This window comes from Bactrocera latifrons, unplaced genomic scaffold, assembly GCF_001853355.1.
Source record: "Bactrocera latifrons isolate USDA-ARS-PBARC rearing strain unplaced genomic scaffold, ASM185335v1 scaffold_363, whole genome shotgun sequence".
NCBI lineage: Eukaryota > Metazoa > Arthropoda > Insecta > Diptera > Tephritidae > Bactrocera > Bactrocera latifrons.
In genome coordinates, this window is record NW_017537005.1 from 75,827 (window position 1) to 94,737 (window position 18,911).

The window sequence follows — 18,911 nt, forward strand, 5'->3', positions numbered from 1 at the left end:
CAAAAATTTAAAAATTTAGTTTTGAACTCAAGTTCAATAACTACAACTCGCAGTAAGATGGAGAAGGATTTGTAAGTGAATAGCGTATTAATTTATATTATGTTTGATATAATATAATAAGTAGAGGAGAATATGATTGCTAGTGCTCCAGGACTTAGCCCGACTAGGAACCAACTTCTGAGGAAGTTTCTTAATATGCCTTAAACCAAGGGTAGGGGTGCCACTACCTGTGATTTTTTTGACGAATTCGACGAAACGTATGACAGAAAATAATAAAAGACATAGTGGTTGTCGGCAGTGTATTTGGAAAAATTCCACAATCTTATATTTAGGTACAATGTTAATGAATAGGACCAACGAAGCAATGAAAACGGTGAAAAAAGCCTGCAATGCCAGTAAGAGAAGTAAATTATATTGTCAGATACTCAAATCCCGTTGAGATGCTGCCACGAAAGCCACCTTGTATCGGTGCAGTGAGGATATTCGACAGCTCTGACAAATTGCTCGTTACATGGTAAACATCATCAGGTTTTTTATGCTTTGTCTGTTGTGTTGTAAATAATTAATTGCAAGTAAGTCTGGATTGCAATTATTCTTTATTTTTTTATTAACAAAAACTTCTGATTTAAGTGGAGAACATTAAAAAGGAGCGCGTTGCCACAAAAACACAAAAAAAAATGGACTGAAGAAATAAACAACATTTTAATGAATTTTTAAATTATCATTAAACCATATTGTATTTACTTAATATCATTTTAGAAAAATTACACAAAATGATTTTGGCATTCAAACGAACAACAATTATTATTAATGCGCAGGCAAAAGTATCAACTCCCCGCGGGTCATCCACAACGAAATTCATTCCATCCTCAACCCACACTTGGACGAGGTTGTGTGCAACAAGATGCAAAAAGACAATCCCGAGTAAGCCGCAGGCCGACATATCCTGATTATAATGAAAATAGAAGTCTTAAGAAATCATAAAAAGAAATTAAAATGTCAAATCCGAACAACTTAAAACGCATTTTTGTATTCTCTGTATTTACGAGCCTTTTAAGAGACTCTTGTCATAAGAAACCAAATAATATGGAATGCTGACACAGTCCTCAAATCGTACTTTGATTTATTCCTTTCAACAGGTAGGGAGAAAACTGAGACATATTTTATTGGTATGAGTGCAGTTTGTTATATATTCCTTTTTCTAACTTCAACATTTTTATTACATGTTGATAGAGGAACTTTATTACAAAAATGTGACGAATTCCAAAGAAAATATTCAGATATAATCGGCCCAAGTTATTCACTTTAATTTATTAATATTTACCACCTACTTTTACCTTACCTCAATCATAGACTGTTCACCAATTGTGTAAAGGAATAATCAGCAAATATGGTGTGCTAGAATGCAACCTATCGAAAGTATTTACAGCAATGATTCTTAACAATTCCTGTCCTTCTGCTGGAATGCGGAAAGCCTACCTGGAGCTAAGCAATCGTACCGAAGGAAATAATGGCAGTAGACATGCTTTACTAAAAGCAGTCAAAGACCTGCCGATATTTACTGACACTGTTAACTCGTTTTTTAGCAGCAAAGATTTGTTAAGTCAAATAATGGCAGTAGACATGCTTTACTAAAAGCCGTCAATGACCTGCCAAAATTTACTGGAACAGGAGAGATAACTATTAACTCGTTTTATAGGAGCAAAGAATATTTGCTATAGACAATAAATGATAATGAACTGCAGAAGGAAATAGTACGATCAATATTTACAGAACCATTCAAGGAGAAGCGAAGGACATCCTAATAAGCGTACCACAACCAAACTACTGGCAACTCATTAAGAAACTGAGATACAAACCAGACGTAGAGCACCATCTCTATAAAAGAATAGCAAACCTTAAGATAAGTTCAGTTAATGAATTATTGAGAGAAGTTCAATTCTTCCATTCGAATCAACCAGTTCGTTTTTCTAGTAATACCCGAACGCGACTTAAAAATTAAATTCGCACGGATCAAATGAACTATGTGACCGACAGAAGACTGGATGGTATTCAATTTCTTCTCTTTAAGAAACTTGTCCGTGATTCAACTGCTGTCGATTTGAAGACCAATGAAAAATATAGGTTTGAAACTGGTACATAAAACCTGTGTCATTACTAAAAAGGGATGCAAACGACCTCCTTTGCCTTTAGATAATATAGATGCAGTACAACGTCCGCAGTAAACCTCATAGGGTGTATAAAGTAACTAGACACGATTAGTTGTTGTTGTTGTTGTAGCGGCAGAGTTCTGTTCTAGACACGATTAGTCGTATTTTGTGGTATTCGCTAAAATAAGTCTTTTCATAGAACAAGCTCAAAGAGAAGGGTTAGGTTTGTTCCATTTAAAAATGTTAAAAGTGGTATTAGTCATATGTTACTTTGTGACCAACTAAGGATTTATCCTGGATTTGCCACTTCTCTTACGAAATAACAACTATTGACCGGATAAAATACAGCTCAATTTCCGTAACGCAAACCCAGCTGTTGTGGGACCGACCCTACGTTTTACTGCAATAGAATTGCATGTTATTGCTGGACGCTAATAGAGTAGGACGCTATCCTCTTTTGAGAAAAACATAGCAAATCAGTTTGAGTTCAAATATATAGAGAAGTAATGCTTGTTAAGAAGCTGATAGCCGGATTGCATGAAATTTTTAGATCATATTAACCGAAGTAGAGTTCAAGAGCAAACCATGGCTTTGTAAAATATGCTAAAACATTAAATCAATATGATTAAAATAAATTAAAATATGTAAATTTAAATCTTAAAATAAAAAATAATAATTATAACAGCAATTGGCAAAAAAAAAAATATCTAAATGTTTGAATTCAACTATTCTTTTATCGTACTGTCTCTCATTGAGTCAATTCACAAAATTTGTTAGAAATAACAATGCAATACTGCCTGCATTTAAGTATGTCAGCAATATGGTGTATTAGGCTATTTTTCGGTCATCTCAAAAAATAATTGATATAGTATGTTTACACATTTTTACCAATATTTTTTTTCTGAAATATTGGTTTTGTTTTGAAAATATTTGTGTTTTTTTTAATATTTTTTTGTTTCAAAAATATTGTTATTTCTAATTTTTTTTTTTAACTTTTTTAAATAGTTTTGATTTTGTTTACTTGAACTTGTGGTAGTGAAAGGTTTTCATAAATTAAATCAAGCTATTCTATGACTAATATTAGAATATTAAATCTATATATGCTTGAAGGTAAATTATGTACTCTACATACAAACATTAAATGTTATTATTTGGTCTGTACCTCTACGCCTTACATACTAATCGCTGTGATTCAGTATCTATGCTGTTCAGTAATAATAAGTTTAGAACTTACATTAACGGTAACAGCAGCAATCCGCTTAAGAGCTTTATTATGGTTAGAAGTATTCAATTGCTTTTCTTTGTCTGCAATATTTTTCTCCAAAATTGATTTGCTTAACACTCGAAATCGCTTATCTGCAGTAAAAACAAAACGTTATAAGTAACAAAAAAAAGATGGTGGTGATTTTGTTGTTAACAGTAACACACCTTTCGACGAATTCAGCCACAGAAAGTAAAACCACGGTTTATTAGCAGCTACACAGGAATGCTTATTCCTAATCGGGATATAAGTAATCCTGTAGTATGTTTTGAAATGCAATCTTAATTTTACCACGATCTCGTCCGTTTAATTTTTGAATATCAGGTAGTAAACTCATGAGGAACATAGCGTCCGGATCCGTTTTGCAGTCACATAACTCCACATGTGACTGAGGCGCAGGTGGAGGCGCTGCTGTATTGGCTGAATTCACTAACGTTGACACCGGTACCACTGCACTTGCAGCATTACTGCTACTCAAACCAGCGCCAGCAGTGCCAGACGATACTGAGGCAATTTCTAAACGATGATGTGAGTTAGCACTTCCACCAGCACTATGATGACTGTAATTGTGTGTGTGATGACTAGCAGTTGAGTGGCGTTGGTGATGCTGGTGACTCATAGCAGTCGAAGTTGTTGCAACCTGGTTACTTATACTCGATGTACTACTCGCATTCAAATCTGCATCGTTATTTGGATTATTTGTCAATGCATTGCCTGTGCTGATGCCAGTGCCAACACTGAGACCGCCAGGACCAGAATTGCTGGTGGTAGTGCTGACCAATTCCATAGGTTTTGCCAGCGTTGGTCGTACTAAGGAAATATTTGTATGTGTTGATACTGTGCTGACTTGGGAGCTATGCACGCGTGTATGACCACTACCACTAACCGGTGGTATAGGAGGAGCGCTGGGGTGTGAATTAGTATGTAAACTACTCCCAGCTGTAGTAGCCAAATTCCCGCTGCCGGCAGCAGCAATAGCATGTGTGCTACTTATGCTATCCCGCGAGCGTGGTCGCTTAATGCGAAACTCATCTTGGTATGAGCGTGATTGCAAACGCATAAACTGTTGCATGCGTAGTTGTGCACGTCTATCTTCTAATGGAATTGTGGTGGTGCTGCTGCTTCCATATGAATCCATCATGAAATTACGCATTTCCATCTCTTCAAGTTCATTATCTTCTTCCTCTTGACGCACAGCTGCGATTTCTGGTTCATAATCATCAACATCCGATTTAACATCATCACATTCCGATTTTATATCATTGTTAAGTGTATGCACGTGTGCGTCCGATTGGCGAAAACGATTTCGCTGCTCATCCTCCATAACATCTTCTAAATCATCGGAATTATTCGGCTCGGCATCATCAAAATATTCCAAGTAATTATCGATTGGTTGCTGATGCGTTTGTTTAGAATGTAAAATTGACGAGTGTACATCGTTTGTAACGTTATTACCGCTAAGAGCGGCAGCTGCGTTGGCAGCCACCGCTGCTGTGCGTTCTCGCTGCAAACGATCAGATAAAGAGCTGATACGTACTAAGGCGTCCTGTACTTGTGAGTCAAGTGATTTGGGTGGTGTATGTTTTCTAAAAATATTAGTTGTTTTTTTTAAATTAACACTACTCTTAAATTTAAATAGCAAACTTACTTCCTTAAATAGGGATGTAGAAAAAACATGCGATCAAAATAAGTCCAACAGGGCGGTATCTTTTCTTCTAGATAATTTGTGTACTCGCGGCGAAAAGATATACGCAAATTAGTCCACTTTGCAAGGCTGGCGCCAGCTACAATTCAAATAATGTAAAGTATAACAATGTGCGTGTTACAACTACGCAGTTATCGTTTACTTACGATTCTTTTCAAGTTTTTGATCAACTTCACGCCAGAAATTCTCTACATATGGTCGACAAAAGTAGTATTTATGGCGCGGATTATAAATAGCCTCATCATGTTGTACCATATCGATCAGCTTGAAAACCTCTTCAGTTAGCCAACGTGAGGATGAACACGAAGGGACGCCAGTTACGTTTGCATAGTAATCATTCGCCATTTCTTTAAAGCAACGAAATTACAATTATTTTATCGCTGTGTAATTTGAATTTGACACCTACTTCACTTTAAAAAATATATATGCTTTTGCGATTTTTACTGCAACCACTTTTTACACATTCCACTACGTTCATTTCATTCAATTTCGTGAGAAAATGCAACGTTCGTCCGGCAAATGATGTGATAAAAGGAAATGATAATTGCACAAAAACAAAACAATTGGAAATTAATAATGTGTGGCCGGACTGAATTAAAAGACACTTTAAGCGACATTTCGGAATAACTACCAGATAATGTAAAATTACTTAAACACTGGTGTTTAACAAATAACTTATTAATGAATAATTTATTTCTCAGTTGATTGATTGTTTTATTAATTTTCTTTATATTTTTATACTTAAAAAGCCTAATAATGTGTTGAACACAATGCTCGCGACAGACTGCAGCAGCACGACAGTGAACTGAAAATGGCGTTGTGAATCCTACTACAAGAACGTTTGTGAGAGAGCAGCAACATAACAATGGCCGGCATGTACACAAAACAACGCAGTCGTCCATTTTGCATGTACACAATTTCGTTGTGGCCATATTAATACCTTGCACTTCAATGAAATTTTAATATTTTGTTCAAAGTGAAATTTTTAAGAAAAACATAAGTAAATAGGTAAATTTATTTGTTTTAAATTATCAATTGTTATTATAAATGTGTGTGTTTTAATATTTGACAGATGTCGTTTGCAGTCTGTCGCGAGCATTGTGTTCAACACATAATTTGCAATTCCAATTGTGTTCAATTTGCAAAAATATTTCCAATCTTTTACTTGAAATGATTAATAAGCTATTAAGCGCCAGATGTCACAATTGTTGCCAAGCAGCTGACGTTCTCTCTCTCTCTCTCTCTTTTGACATTTGGCGCCAAAACAAGCGTTTTCCCTTCATTTCTTGTGCAAAATTTGCAAAATTGATCATTTGAAAAGTTTACATCGTGTAGTTAGGTTGTGAAATTTCAGATTGTAAATTAATTAAAGTTGATTTGTCTGATTTGTGTATATTTCAAGTTGTATATCTTTAATCACAATAAACCGCCACAATGTTTGAAGCGCGTCTTAATAATGCAACTACACTCAAGAAGATCTTGGATGCCATCAAAGATTTGCTCAACGAAGGCACATTTGATTGCAGCGATTCCGGCATACAGGTTGGTGCACAAATTATCAAATTTTGTATTACCAGTACTGATTCCTAAATTTTCCCTGCAGTTGCAAGCTATGGACAATTCCCACGTCTCACTTGTTTCCTTAACATTACGCTCAGATGGCTTTGATAAATTCCGTTGTGATCGGAATCTTTCAATGGGAATGAATTTAGGCAGCATGGCTAAAATTCTAAAATGTGCCAACAACGATGATACTGTAACAATTAAAGCACAGGATAATGCAGATACAGTAACATTTATGTTCGAATCTCAAAACCAAGAGAAAGTTTCCGATTACGAAATGAAATTGATGAATTTAGATCAGGAGCATCTTGGTATACCGGAAACTGACTACTCATGCGTTGTACGCATGCCCGCAATGGAATTTGCACGCATCTGTCGTGATCTAGCACAATTCAGTGAATCTGTTGTTATTTGCTGTACAAAGGAAGGTGTAAAGTTCTCTGCATCCGGCGACGTTGGTTCGGCTAATGTGAAATTGGCACAAAATTTAAACGTTGACAAGGATGATGAAGTTATTGTGATTGAAATGCAAGAGCCTGTTGTGTTAACATTCGCTTGTCGTTACCTTAACGCTTTCACAAAGGCGACGCCACTCTCAAATCAAGTGCAGCTGTCGATGTCGGCCGATGTGCCGCTGGTGGTTGAATATCGTATAGCCGAATTGGGACACATCCGCTACTATTTGGCGCCGAAAATCGAAGATGATGAGAATTAGTTGTATATGCGTATCGGTATGTTGGTTGCACAGTCACGGTGCAACTAGCTTTTTTCGATTTGATGTAAGAAACTTAAATATTAACTAATTTTAAGCACTAAAATATGTAGTACGTCATTGTACTTTTGCTAACATTGTAAAATGGTCACTTACGTATGTGTACATGCAGTTGAGTATATTTAATATTTTTTGAATGTAGCAACAGATATTTCAAAATAAATTTTATATGCATATTCAGTACAATTTTGGTGTTTAAAATCTTTAATATCATATGTATGTATATATGTAGGTGTGATTCTTCTTAAAAATGTACTAATATGCATGTAGGTATGCAAGTTCGATAAAGTCTGTGATATGGAAAAGCTTCAACAGCCAGTTACAAAGTTGACTGAAATGATGCGCTAAAGAAAGACTTAGGACTCTTAAATCAGGTCATTGTATGGAAGACTGTTATACAAACAAGAAATCTTCACGGAATTCTTCATAAAATATTACTCAAGATCCCATAGAAGCTGGATGATCCAAATCAAGTTCTTCTATGGAAATTTTTTTATTCCACGAATTATCTTCATGAAATTTTTGTTTTCAAAGCAACAGTAAATCCGAACAAAATTGGTCTTGTTTTATTATGCAGTAATAAAAATAACAGCAATAGAAAAAGCGTTAATTTGTAATCGATAATCCCTTGCCATCATTGATTTCTGAATTTAATTAATTCAAATTCAATGAATTATAACAAATTGATTGGTATTTTCGAATTTTCTTTATTTGTACTGGACAGCGAATAGCTATTTAACGATCAATGTTTGAAATAAAATGCATATGATAACATAAAACCTAAGTCTATTTAACAGTAAACTGATTGTATGGAAAAATGTAAGTGTATGAAACTGGTAAATTTCGAACACTTAAGACAGCACGCTCTATTCGACAATGTAATTGGGATGTACGACCAATAATGGATCGTCTGGCTCCTCCGTTTCATCATCGGGTCGACGCGGACTTTTACCTGGTTGTCGCAATTCGGTTGTCTTTAATGGTATAATAACTTGATCATGATATATTAAACGATCGATAACTTTCTCAATTAAATGTTTACGTGAGATAAGTTCCTCTTCGGATTCAATTTGATCCGCGACTTGTTCCAAATACCAAGTAACAACATCACTGCGTTTCATACCCGAATCGGTGCCTTCTGTTTCGCAGCGTGCTTCCTCATTACGCATATGCAATGCCAACATGGTAGATAGATTTTTGTAATCTTCAAATGACAGAGTGAGCTTTTTCTTTTGTGGCACGCTACCGCTTGCTTCAACGCCATCTTCAACTTCGGCACCTTCAGTTGCAATCGTATTGCTCGCGCCATTAGCTGCACCCCCATTATTTTCCATATCCACATCACCCACATATGCATCTTCATTGCCCTCGTCATCGTCCAAATGTATATCAGGCTGTTCGACACGTATAATTGATTTGTTAAGTAAACGATAAGCTTCTTTAACATGTCGTTCCTGCACTTCATTCATGCACTCTAGTTTGGCCATGGCCTCGCTCAGACGTATCATTGACTCCAACTGGCGTACTGTGATACGCCATGTGCTACGGCCGGCAATACCAGTGTCGCGCTGACGTAGGTGTCCGTAGTTCTCCACAAGCAATTTCATTGCTTCTTGACCGATAATCGGTTTGAATTGACGGGCAAATGTTATGTAGCGCAACACTTCTTCGCGCGTATACGCACACTCAACGGACTCTTCAATGTGCGAGTGTAAATCGACAATCTTGCGCGCTATAGCATAGTCCACCACTTCATTGCATTCGTCTACGAGTATGAAAAATAAATCGAAACGTGACATAATTGGCGCTGACAATTGTATATTCTGTTGTAAACTTTTTGTACGGTCATAACGTCCATTAATTGGATTGGCGGCGGCCAAAATGGAAGTGCGCGCATTTAAGGTGGCACGCACTCCAGCTTTTGCTATGGAAATTGTTTGCTGTTCCATAGCTTCGTGTATAGCGACTTGATCGCGTAGATCCATTTTATCGAATTCATCAATGCAACAAATACCATTGTCGGCCAACATAAGCGCGCCGGCTTCGATGACAAAATCGAAACTCTCCTCATCACGCACCACAGCGGCAGTAAGACCAGCTGCGGAGGAAGCTTTACCAGAAGTGTAAATAGCGCGCGGCGAAAAGTCGGCTACTTGTCGCAGAAATTGTGATTTCGCCGTACTGGGATCACCTACAATACAAACGTTGATATCGCCACGCAAAGTTGTTTCTGTAAACAATAAAAAGGACGTTATGATATTGTATACACACAAATTAAAATTAGATACCGGTCGATGTAAGCAAAATTTCAAATTGATATCTCAAACTATTACTGACAAGTACATATATACAAAAGGACGGACAGAAGGAATTGATCCAACTCATAATACTGATCATAATATTCATATATATTTTATAGGGTCTCGACAGTTACCGTCTGGGTGTTACAAACTTCCAGGCAAAATAAATATACCATGTGAAGGTTATAAACAAATTTCCACTTACTTTCATGCGTAGTCTTGCCCACACCACCAAACAGCTGCAACAGTACACCACGCTTGACCTCATCATTTCCGTAGATGGAGGGAAACAGACTGGTGATGAGGTGGTTATACAAAGAACGATCTTTGGACATTTCGTATACCTTATTCCACTCAGCATCAGTCATTTGTTTTTTCATATCCTCTGCTGTTACCTCGGACATAGGCAAGTCGGTGCCACCAAAACGCGCAGTTGTTGTTTGTACGCTGCAAGCCAAAAAGGACATGCGATAGTTGAGTTCCCGTGTGCCTAATTCTTTTAAACCTGATACGCCTTCCGGACCATCGCCTGGCTTATGTCGCGAACCCATGTCAGCTTTGGCGCCCGGCATATTTAAGACACCCACATCGGGCACTACTATTAATGTGCCAGTGAAATCATAACGATCGCCTGCTTGCACAGTTTCCACTAATTCTGAACGTAAAATGATTTCCACTGAACGTGGTATGCAGCCACGCGGCAGCTCTGATTGCGTTTCCTGTATGCGTATTTTTTGAAAATCAACGAAAAGCGATTTCTCCACATCCAGCATGAAGCGACGCCGATTACTGCATACAGGATTGCGACAGATGGTTGGATTGGTAAACTTGAATTGTTGCTCTACATTGCGTATTTCAGTTTGACAATCCATACACATGAATGTGCCAGACACCAGTTCAGGATGCACTGGATGTGTACGTACCACTTGACCAGATATGCGTATCAATGTGCCAATTTTGGATGTTGTTAAATCACGTACTTTATGTCGCGTGGGCACATCAGTGAAGGAGATGTAACATTCTTTTTCGTTCTTTAAACCACAACGATCCTTGACGAAATTTGAAACAGACTGACACAGGAATGGGTAGATGCTATAAAAAAAAGTTGTGTTATTTCAAAAATTAACATACAAACACACTAACTTACCGATAGTATTCTTCGATAATTGTTGTTGCCAAATTTTGATTGTACTTTTCCACATCGTCGAAAGACACTTCTAGTGTATAGCGATCTGGCGATTCCAAATCTGCTGCAGGTTTCACATATTTTATTTCACCGTCTTCTCTAAACCTAAAGTATACATTATATACATTTTCACTTTTTTGCTCTGCACGAAATCACTTGTCCTCCACTTACTCTTCTAAGAAATCCTGAAAGAGTTTTTGACAACGTAAGCCAACCTCATCCTTTACGCGTAATTGTCCAATTTGTGCGTCAGCTACATCCATTGCAATGCTTCAATTTGGTGTTGTATTTCTTGGCAATTAGCTGCTTATTTGAGTTATTTATTCCCGAAATACTAAACACGCTAAACGCAAATAAAGAATATTGAATGTTTGTATGGCATTTGACAGCGCTGGCATTTGTTTTGGCGCGCACATGAAGACGCTGATAGCACTGGTGTTGTCATTAAAAACTTGGCAGCATTGCTGAAGCATAATATAATTCGTAATTGATTGATAAATTTTAATTAAAATAAGCGTCAAAGTTATGTATGGACAAAAATGAAAATATCAAGGAATCAAAATTAGGCATTTTTTTATATTTTTTCAAAAAAATTTGCATAATTTGTAGAAATAGTTTTATATTATTATATTTGAATGCAATCGGTATATAATTCTTGTATTGATTTGGCAGTACTGATATAGCGGTTTCCGCCATAGTTAACGGGGAAGTGAAAAATTAAGAATATAAAATATATGGCTTTTGAAAATTCAAGCTTAATGGCAAAATAAATAGAGTAAAATTTGAAAACGTGTGTTTTACTACAATTCCCGGTTTAGTTGTGTTTGTAGTTGTATTGTTTGTTAAAATTGAGTTATTGATTGCTATGAAAACCCGGATGTGAATTATGCATTGAGGAAATGATGCGCATCATAATTGCGGCGCAACAAAATGGCTTTTGCGCTTAGCAAAGAGTGCCTTGGTGTGCAGGTTAGTTGTAGAATGAATTTTTTTTTTACTAATATGTACTATATATTTTTTGAAAATAGTTGTATAATATAATTTGATATGTCCATACAATGTATGTACATATTAGTATTTTAGAGTAGCGCCTATTATTGTGTAATGTTCATATAGCTTTGCAATATATCAATTAAAATTTCGTTTAACTCTTTCTACTTAGTAAGCGTTCATAAACTAATTTTCTGAATTTGGATATGCCAATTATATAGCTTGGATAGATAGATAAAAAATGAAATTTGCACGCCAGCTAAGGTCTCTTGTGTACTCTCCTAAGTCACAACACCTCACTCACAATACTGTATTCGAATATAATGCTAGGTGCTATTGAGGTAATATGATCCCTATTTGGAAACATTTAGATCCATGCCTTTGTCTTTGAGTCTGCAGACTTCCGTGCAGTCACCCTGCGTTTCAGGCTCCATGTCGCAGAACCGGAATTTGTACAAGAGGCTGGGCCCATATTATGTAAGTTCTTCTTGACCTTGATACAATTCCTTGTCTATTAGTTCCTCCTTGCGAAGCAGCACCTTTATGAAATGAGGATCAACTGCAATAAAGGGTTCCGGTCCCACCATGTTGGTGGATGCTGCGGAGAGGTCGAGTTTATCAGTCCGGCTATACCTTTGTGAACGTTACGATAAACAGTTCAGCCGTTATCTACACTCCTGCACAAATAGCGACTTGTCTTGCATATATTGCTTTAAGTGCCACTTTACTGTCGCTGAGTATAGCAATACTTTTGTTGGAGATTGATTATTTAAACATGTCAAGGTTGTAACCAATAATTGGCAACTTGGTATTAAGCGAGCCTTTGATTTATTGCCAATACCTAACCTTGTCTACTCTTTCTTCCTTGCGGAGCAGCTCCTGTAAGTAGTGAGGATCAACCTCAATAAAGGGTTCCGGACCCACGATGTTGGTGGATGCTGAGTAGAGGTCGAGGTCGTCAGCCGGTTCATTCCGGGCTATACCTTTGTGTACTTGGTTAGGTTCCGAGAAACTGTTCTACCTTTCCCCACACTCCTGCACCAATAGCGACTTGATCTCATAGGCAGAGATCGTTTTAAGTGCCGTTTCGCTGTCACTGAGTTAGGCAATACTTTCGTTGCGATAACTTTATTATTACATACCGACCTCTGCTTGGAATATGTTTGGAAAACTTCCCATAGGTATGGAGAGTTTGGTGCGTGGTCTTGCGATTCTTTCACCAATCCTCTATATAACCGTACTGCTAATTGTAACTTTGAACTTACTACTGAAGTTTACTCTTTCGGTAATGCTCATGAGATCGGAGAGGGAGCTACGTCTCGTAAACGGAATGTTTTCGATGATCTCTTAGCCAGGCTTAATTCCCTTTGAACGATGTCACAGAGAATATCCTCGAATTTTCTTTTAGCTAAATAAACAATGTTATCCGCATATCCTTAACAGCGGATCTCATTGTTGGTTAACAATTCAAGTGGGTCATCCACGAAAAGGGTCTATAATAAAGGGGATATTACTATATTCTTACCATGGTTCCATCTGCTCTCCGGTGCTGCCATATTCCTTTTCTCCATTGCTTTTACCACGCTCTCGTGAGACGTTGTTTAGGAAGGCGTGTAGCATCACCTCCCTTCTTCCAGCGAAATGTGGAAATTAGTTCTCCTTGTTTCAAAAGTGCTGAAAAGATAACGTCCGTCCTCGGAGACTTCAATTTCGCAAACAAAGCCATAGTCCCCTTGAATGAGTCTGCAGTAAGCAGCAGTTGTCTTGCGGCTATCCAATCCAAGACAGATGTCTAGTACTGTGTCAGTCTTGCCTTTCTGCCTCTGTGTCAAGGAGACGTTTTTACAGATACAGGTGCTCCTGAAACTTTGCTGTTTTGCTGACTTATCTCCTTATTATCAGTTTTAAGTTTGCATCTGTATTTCTCCCAGTTCCCCATATGCTTAGCCTTGTTAAATATCTTACGTACCCTTGTCTACTTAAGTCCTTGGGTAATCGTCTTTAGAGGGCAGCTACAGTGATATACGCTTAAGATGGCCTGGTTATGTGCGGACAACCTGTTTTCCAGATCCTGAGCCTTTGCCTTTCTGTGTAGCCCTTCCCACTGACATATATCTTTAACGTATAATTTTGCGATTCGACATGGAAGGCTCTGATGCCATTCTCCACTGCGAGATCTCTTGTAACCAATATAGGTTTACAACCAATATTTTAACTCTTAGATTAGTACTAATTATGAAATCTCGGAGAGATCCGTACGTTGTAGTCCATGCTGTCCTATTCTCTATTAAGAGGGTTTGTTCACAACCCAAGATCAGGGGCAGATAGTTTCTGCTGCAGTAGTCCGTTAGGCCTTGCGCGGTCTCTGGGGGTGCTGCTGGTGTTTCCCGCGGAAAGTTCGCCGCTGGCCCTGGAACATCTGCTGATGGTAGAGGGGTTAGTAGATAGTAAAATCCACAATATTTATGCGGGTTCTACATCTGAAGCTTAGAAATATTATTGTAGTCAGGTAGTTTTAATTACGCTCAACTTTTACGAACCTCCAACAAAAGCTGCTGAGCAAAGTCGAGACAACTTTCATTCATATTTAGGGGTAAACCTCATTATGGTTAGCAAATCAACTTAATTTCATTTAAACTACACGTATGTACATTTACTAGCACAAAAAGCTTAAAGTCAACTGGAAAGTCGGATATCATTATATTGGGCTCATTGGGCCTAGGGGAAGGACTGTAAAAGTAAGTCCTAATTTTCGACGATTTTTAAACATAAATCGGGCGATACTGCTACAATTTTACGTTCGATATTTGTACGAAGTTCATCAATAGTCGCTGGCTTGTTGGCGTAGACCAAAGAATTGACTTAGCACCATAGGAATTACTATTTCTGACTATTTACTATTGTGACATTCGCTGTGTGACTGCACCACAGTCCTGTTGAATTCACATATTGTCAAAATTGAAATCATTCAATTCAAGCTAAAAATATTGGGTGATCATTGAGCTGGAGCGATTCGCATTCACAGTAGCGTGCCGGTCTTAATCAGCACGGAAGAAGTACGACCCAATCACGCCTCCGGCCCATAAACCGTAGCGAACCTTTTGCTGTCCCTATCGGTCTACTTTTGTAGCGTCCCTATTAAAAAATCCGTTATAGTAATTTTTACTCCAGATATCGTTTACACAAACATACGAGCGGACGGAGGCAATCAATCGGGCGGTCGGAGATAATTTATATAAATATACTATATATAACCCTATAACTCAAATTCGTAAAAGGGATACTTTAAATACCTCTTGTTAACTTTAAAATTGAATGGTAAAAATATTTTTTTTTTTTTTTTTGTAAAACTAGTTGATTTTATTCCATCCACATATAGTCGGCTTCCAAGTAAGGTCTCGGGTGTAACCTTCTTTGTATGTTCATTTTACTTTTTTCTTCACATCCGATAAATTTTAATTTTTATTACATTTGGAAAGTGCTACTTGTTGTTCTACTTAACGATGAATCAGCGAAGTTTCGTCCAGCTTTAAAATACTTACATATGCGCGAGCATATATTAATAGCATCGAATGCAAACGTTGTAAACGCAAGGACAAAATGCAAATAATAACAGCGGAACACTGTCGTTGAAAGGATAATTTATGTCCATGAAATGAACACATGTGTAATTATATTACGGTAAATACGCATATATCGACACACACATACATATCTAATATATGTATAACGGTAATTTGCGGTTGCTGTAAGCGCTCGCAAACTTTTCGAGTTAGTTGATACAGCTTTGTTGTTAATTAACATTCGTATACGTTCGTTTACAGTTATATTTGCAAACGGATATATAAATATGTATGGCTTTAAGTACATATGTATGTGGCAAGAACTGCGGATATCAGCTAACAATTTAAACGATTTTTAATGACCATAACTCTCAAGTCGTCTGCATACGAAATGAGCACAGAAGTTAAAGTATAAATATGAAAAGCGTAGGCGGAAATTTTTACATACATTTGCATATGTACATATGTATGTGGTCATATGAAAGTTGAAGTGTTTAAAAATTACATAACTTTTTAACGAACGGATTTAATAACAACCGTGGTGCAAAATCCAAGAGTTGTCGGTCCATAATTCCAGCCTCTCTTTACGAATAGCTTCGAGAAAACGAGGGATAACATTCAAATAGTATTCGTTGGCAGTTTGTGCATTCGGAAGGAATTCGTATTGACCAACAGCTCGAAGAAAACTGTCAACATAACCATATTTTTTGACCTGTTTAGACGTGTTTTTTCGGCTTTGACTTACCTTTGCGACGATATTCGGCCGAATGATCGTCAGTTTTCGGGTCGGATGCACAGATTGCAAAACTCACCCCCAGTAAGAGTACGTTTCATGACATCCTGGTAGTCGGAAAGCATTGTTTCACAGACGTTATTGAAATCAATCGTGTTTTCACTCTTCTTGTGCCGACATTATCTCTGGCAGTTAATTGTCGATTCTCAGGTACTAATTCCTTTATTTTATTGACAATTTATTTTGATGGCCGTTCATCGTCAATGCGTTTCTATTTAAATAATTTGTACCAATCAAAAACACTTGCTTGCGATAAATGCTTTTTTCAAAATTCTGAACGTTTCGGCAGCAGAATTTGATTCCAAAATTCCACAAAACTTTCATTGTTGAATAATTTCAGATGTCCTGACGTTGTATCAACCTAGATAATATATATTTCGACGATTGGGATTTCCCAAGCCGCATAAGAAGGTTGGAGTGAATTCTAATGTGTCCGGCTCCCCGTGGTACCAGGATTAAGTCTTCTCTAAGACCTCGCGCCGAAACTGCTACCAGTTGAGCTTCCATACTGCTCTGACCAGAGGCTGGATCCCATACTCTTATCCCACGCATTCACAAATCACACAAATCATAACCTTAAGTTTTAGTCAATTGTCTTCGCCGCTTAAATAACTTACATGCAAATCTTTCAAGCGACCCTAACTGTTCGGCATTCCAACTAGCGGAGATCACACGGCTCCATCTAGCCACCCATCTGTATAGCTAATCTACATTCCCTCAAGGTTCCTGATATTCACGGACATTTTGCAATAACCTGAACCCAATCCGCAATACGTGCTCCACACATCCATTCTGGCCTTTCCGATAAGTTTTTCCTATGCAAAAATGCATGCACAGGTCTATGCCTCGTACAGATTTTGAAGTCCGTGTTTCTTTCCACAAACCCAATATTTCGAAAGTACTCGTAAGTCACCCGACCGTTACGGCAATTATCCCCACAGTTTTTCCACTTACTCTAACCTTTCATAGTTTCCGGCGAACGAACAAGTCACGATATGGTGCCAACAGCACGACATCCGAGACCAAGAACACTCCGCAAGACACGCCTGACCTTTCCCAATATTGCCTGCAGTAGCTCCTTCACATTCACCAAATGTGGAGAGAAACGCATTCTTACACTCGTGGTCAACCCTAGGTTTTTGAGTTGCGACAGTCTGTCTTTAAGAACCAATGTCTCCATTTTGTCTATCGATATGTCCACACACATACGCCCCAATTGTGGACAATTTCTGAAAATTGCCCACTCGCCCGTTTTATTTCACTCCGTGAACCACCTTAAACTAAAAGAATAAGGCCATTGCATATGCAGCTATCCCGGCAAAGAATCCATCATGAGGTTCCATATATGTGGGTCCCAGATAGATCTTTGCGGGCAGCCCCGAGCCACTCCGATCTCAACACTCCCATTCATCCAACGCAAAACGTCTTTCTGTTCGAAAAGTAGTCCGAATTTCCAGAAAGCCAAGTTCCTCCAATCACCCGATCCCAAATTATGTATTCACTCGGAACATATCTCCAGGCATTCTCTACACTGCGTCCTTTCATGAACCCGTACTGCCTCCGACAACAAACGCCACCTTAATTCCTTAAGCCGTTTGACAATAACCCTTTCCTGCACTTTTCCAAGTACTGGAAGGAGACTGATGCCCCGATAAGAACGAGGAATTATGGAAGTGTCGTCATATATCTCATACAGCTCATCATTCCATCGAATGTGATATTCGCCATAGCCAACTCGCAAAGGACCATAAATCTTTCGCAGAACTTTTCTCTGGAAAACTCGCAACGTCGACTCATCAGTTGTTGACATCGCCCAAGCCTCTGCACCATATAGCAGGACGGGAATTATGAGTGACTTATAGAGTTTGGTTTTTGTTCGTCGCGAGAGGACTTTGCTTCTCAATTGCCTACTCAGTCCTAAGTAGCAGCGAAGTTGGCAAGAGTTATCCTACGTTGGATTTCCAGGCTGACATTGTTGGTGGTGTTCACTCTAGTTCCAAGATAAACGAAATTATCTACGACTTCAAAGTCGGTATGACCGTGAACAGTGACGGGAGGGCCAAGTCGCGAGTGCGACGACTCTTTGTTTGATGAGAGGAGATATTTCGTCTTGCCCTCGTTCACTGCCAGACCCATTTGTTTTGCTCATTGTACAGTCTGGAGAAAGCAGAACTAACGGCGCGGATATTGAGGCCGATGATATTAATACCTTTTCCTGGCGTTGTACGTTCACTCTGGGCATCGGTGATTAGATCACGTTTGGGTGTTCTACAGGAATATGCTCCGGTGTTGAAACCTTCTGTAAGCCGCTGAATTTTTTCGTAGAATTTCGAGCATTATCCCTGTCGGCCAGCTTATCAAGCTCTTCGTACTCACGCATTTCGGGGTCTTTCTTTTTCTGTCTGCAAATGCGTCTCGCTTCCCTCTTCAACTCCCGCACGTGTTGTGGTCGATCGTAACGTTGCGAGGTAGGCAGCCTGTTTCTCTCCGCTGCGACACGGCACTCCTCTTCGTACCAGCTGTTCTTTTGCACTTTCCGAAAACCAATGGTTTCGGTAGCAGCTACAAGTAAGTAGTTTGAAATACCGTCCCAGAGCTCCCTTATAGATCTTTAGGTCTATGTAAAGC

The 18,911-nt window shown here is 38.3% G+C and overlaps 3 protein-coding genes across 5 annotated transcripts; 1 reads left to right on the forward strand and 2 right to left on the reverse strand.

Moving 5' to 3' along the window:
- Positions 1-787: 787 nt before the first annotated feature.
- LOC108971895 lies at positions 788-5,756 on the reverse strand. Of its 3 annotated transcripts, none has more exons than XM_018938231.1 (5): positions 5,263-5,756; positions 5,060-5,195; positions 3,579-4,997; positions 3,385-3,506; positions 788-946 (listed from the first exon to the last, which is right to left on the reverse strand). In XM_018938231.1, exons 1-3 carry the CDS (start codon positions 5,459-5,461, stop codon positions 3,647-3,649), a joined length of 1,686 nt encoding a protein of 561 aa, XP_018793776.1. In that variant the 5' UTR covers positions 5,462-5,756; the 3' UTR covers positions 788-946; positions 3,385-3,506; positions 3,579-3,646. The 3 variants fall into 3 exon arrangements, with proteins under 3 accessions (XP_018793776.1, XP_018793775.1, XP_018793774.1); XM_018938230.1 differs by lacking the exon at positions 788-946 and having other exon boundaries at positions 3,192-3,506; positions 5,263-5,463; positions 5,523-5,756; XM_018938229.1 differs by lacking the exon at positions 788-946 and having other exon boundaries at positions 3,192-3,506.
- A 632-nt stretch (positions 5,757-6,388) lies between these two features.
- LOC108971892 (proliferating cell nuclear antigen) lies at positions 6,389-7,637 on the forward strand. Its single transcript, XM_018938226.1, has 2 exons — positions 6,389-6,658; positions 6,720-7,637. Exons 1-2 carry the CDS (start codon positions 6,551-6,553, stop codon positions 7,392-7,394), a joined length of 783 nt encoding a protein of 260 aa, XP_018793771.1. The 5' UTR covers positions 6,389-6,550; the 3' UTR covers positions 7,395-7,637.
- A 501-nt stretch (positions 7,638-8,138) lies between these two features.
- LOC108971890 (DNA replication licensing factor Mcm6) lies at positions 8,139-11,332 on the reverse strand. The gene is made up of 4 exons (XM_018938221.1): positions 11,109-11,332; positions 10,899-11,042; positions 9,957-10,843; positions 8,139-9,681 (listed from the first exon to the last, which is right to left on the reverse strand). Exons 1-4 carry the CDS (start codon positions 11,198-11,200, stop codon positions 8,318-8,320), a joined length of 2,487 nt encoding a protein of 828 aa, XP_018793766.1. The 5' UTR covers positions 11,201-11,332; the 3' UTR covers positions 8,139-8,317.
- Positions 11,333-18,911: the final 7,579 nt, after the last annotated feature.

Bases quoted from the DNA above. Each gene is read 5' to 3' on its own strand.
- LOC108971895 (XM_018938231.1), bottom strand. From the start codon at position 5,461: ATGGCGAATGATTACTATGCAAACGTAACTGGCGTCCCTTCGTGTTCA. The intron at 5,196-5,262 runs GTAAGTAAACGA...TTTGAATTGTAG, and splicing joins TCAAAAACTTGAAAAGAATC to CTGGCGCCAGCCTTGCAAAG. The intron at 4,998-5,059 runs GTAAGTTTGCTA...TAATATTTTTAG, and splicing joins CTACATCCCTATTTAAGGAA to AAAACATACACCACCCAAAT.
- LOC108971892 (XM_018938226.1), top strand. From the start codon at position 6,551: ATGTTTGAAGCGCGTCTTAATAATGCAACTACACTCAAGAAGATCTTG. The intron at 6,659-6,719 runs GTTGGTGCACAA...TTTTCCCTGCAG, and splicing joins GCAGCGATTCCGGCATACAG to TTGCAAGCTATGGACAATTC.
- LOC108971890 (XM_018938221.1), bottom strand. From the start codon at position 11,200: ATGGATGTAGCTGACGCACAAATTGGACAATTACGCGTAAAGGATGAG. The intron at 11,043-11,108 runs GTAAGTGGAGGA...TGTATACTTTAG, and splicing joins TTTCAGGATTTCTTAGAAGA to GTTTAGAGAAGACGGTGAAA. The intron at 10,844-10,898 runs GTAAGTTAGTGT...TTTTTTTTATAG, and splicing joins ATTATCGAAGAATACTATCG to CATCTACCCATTCCTGTGTC.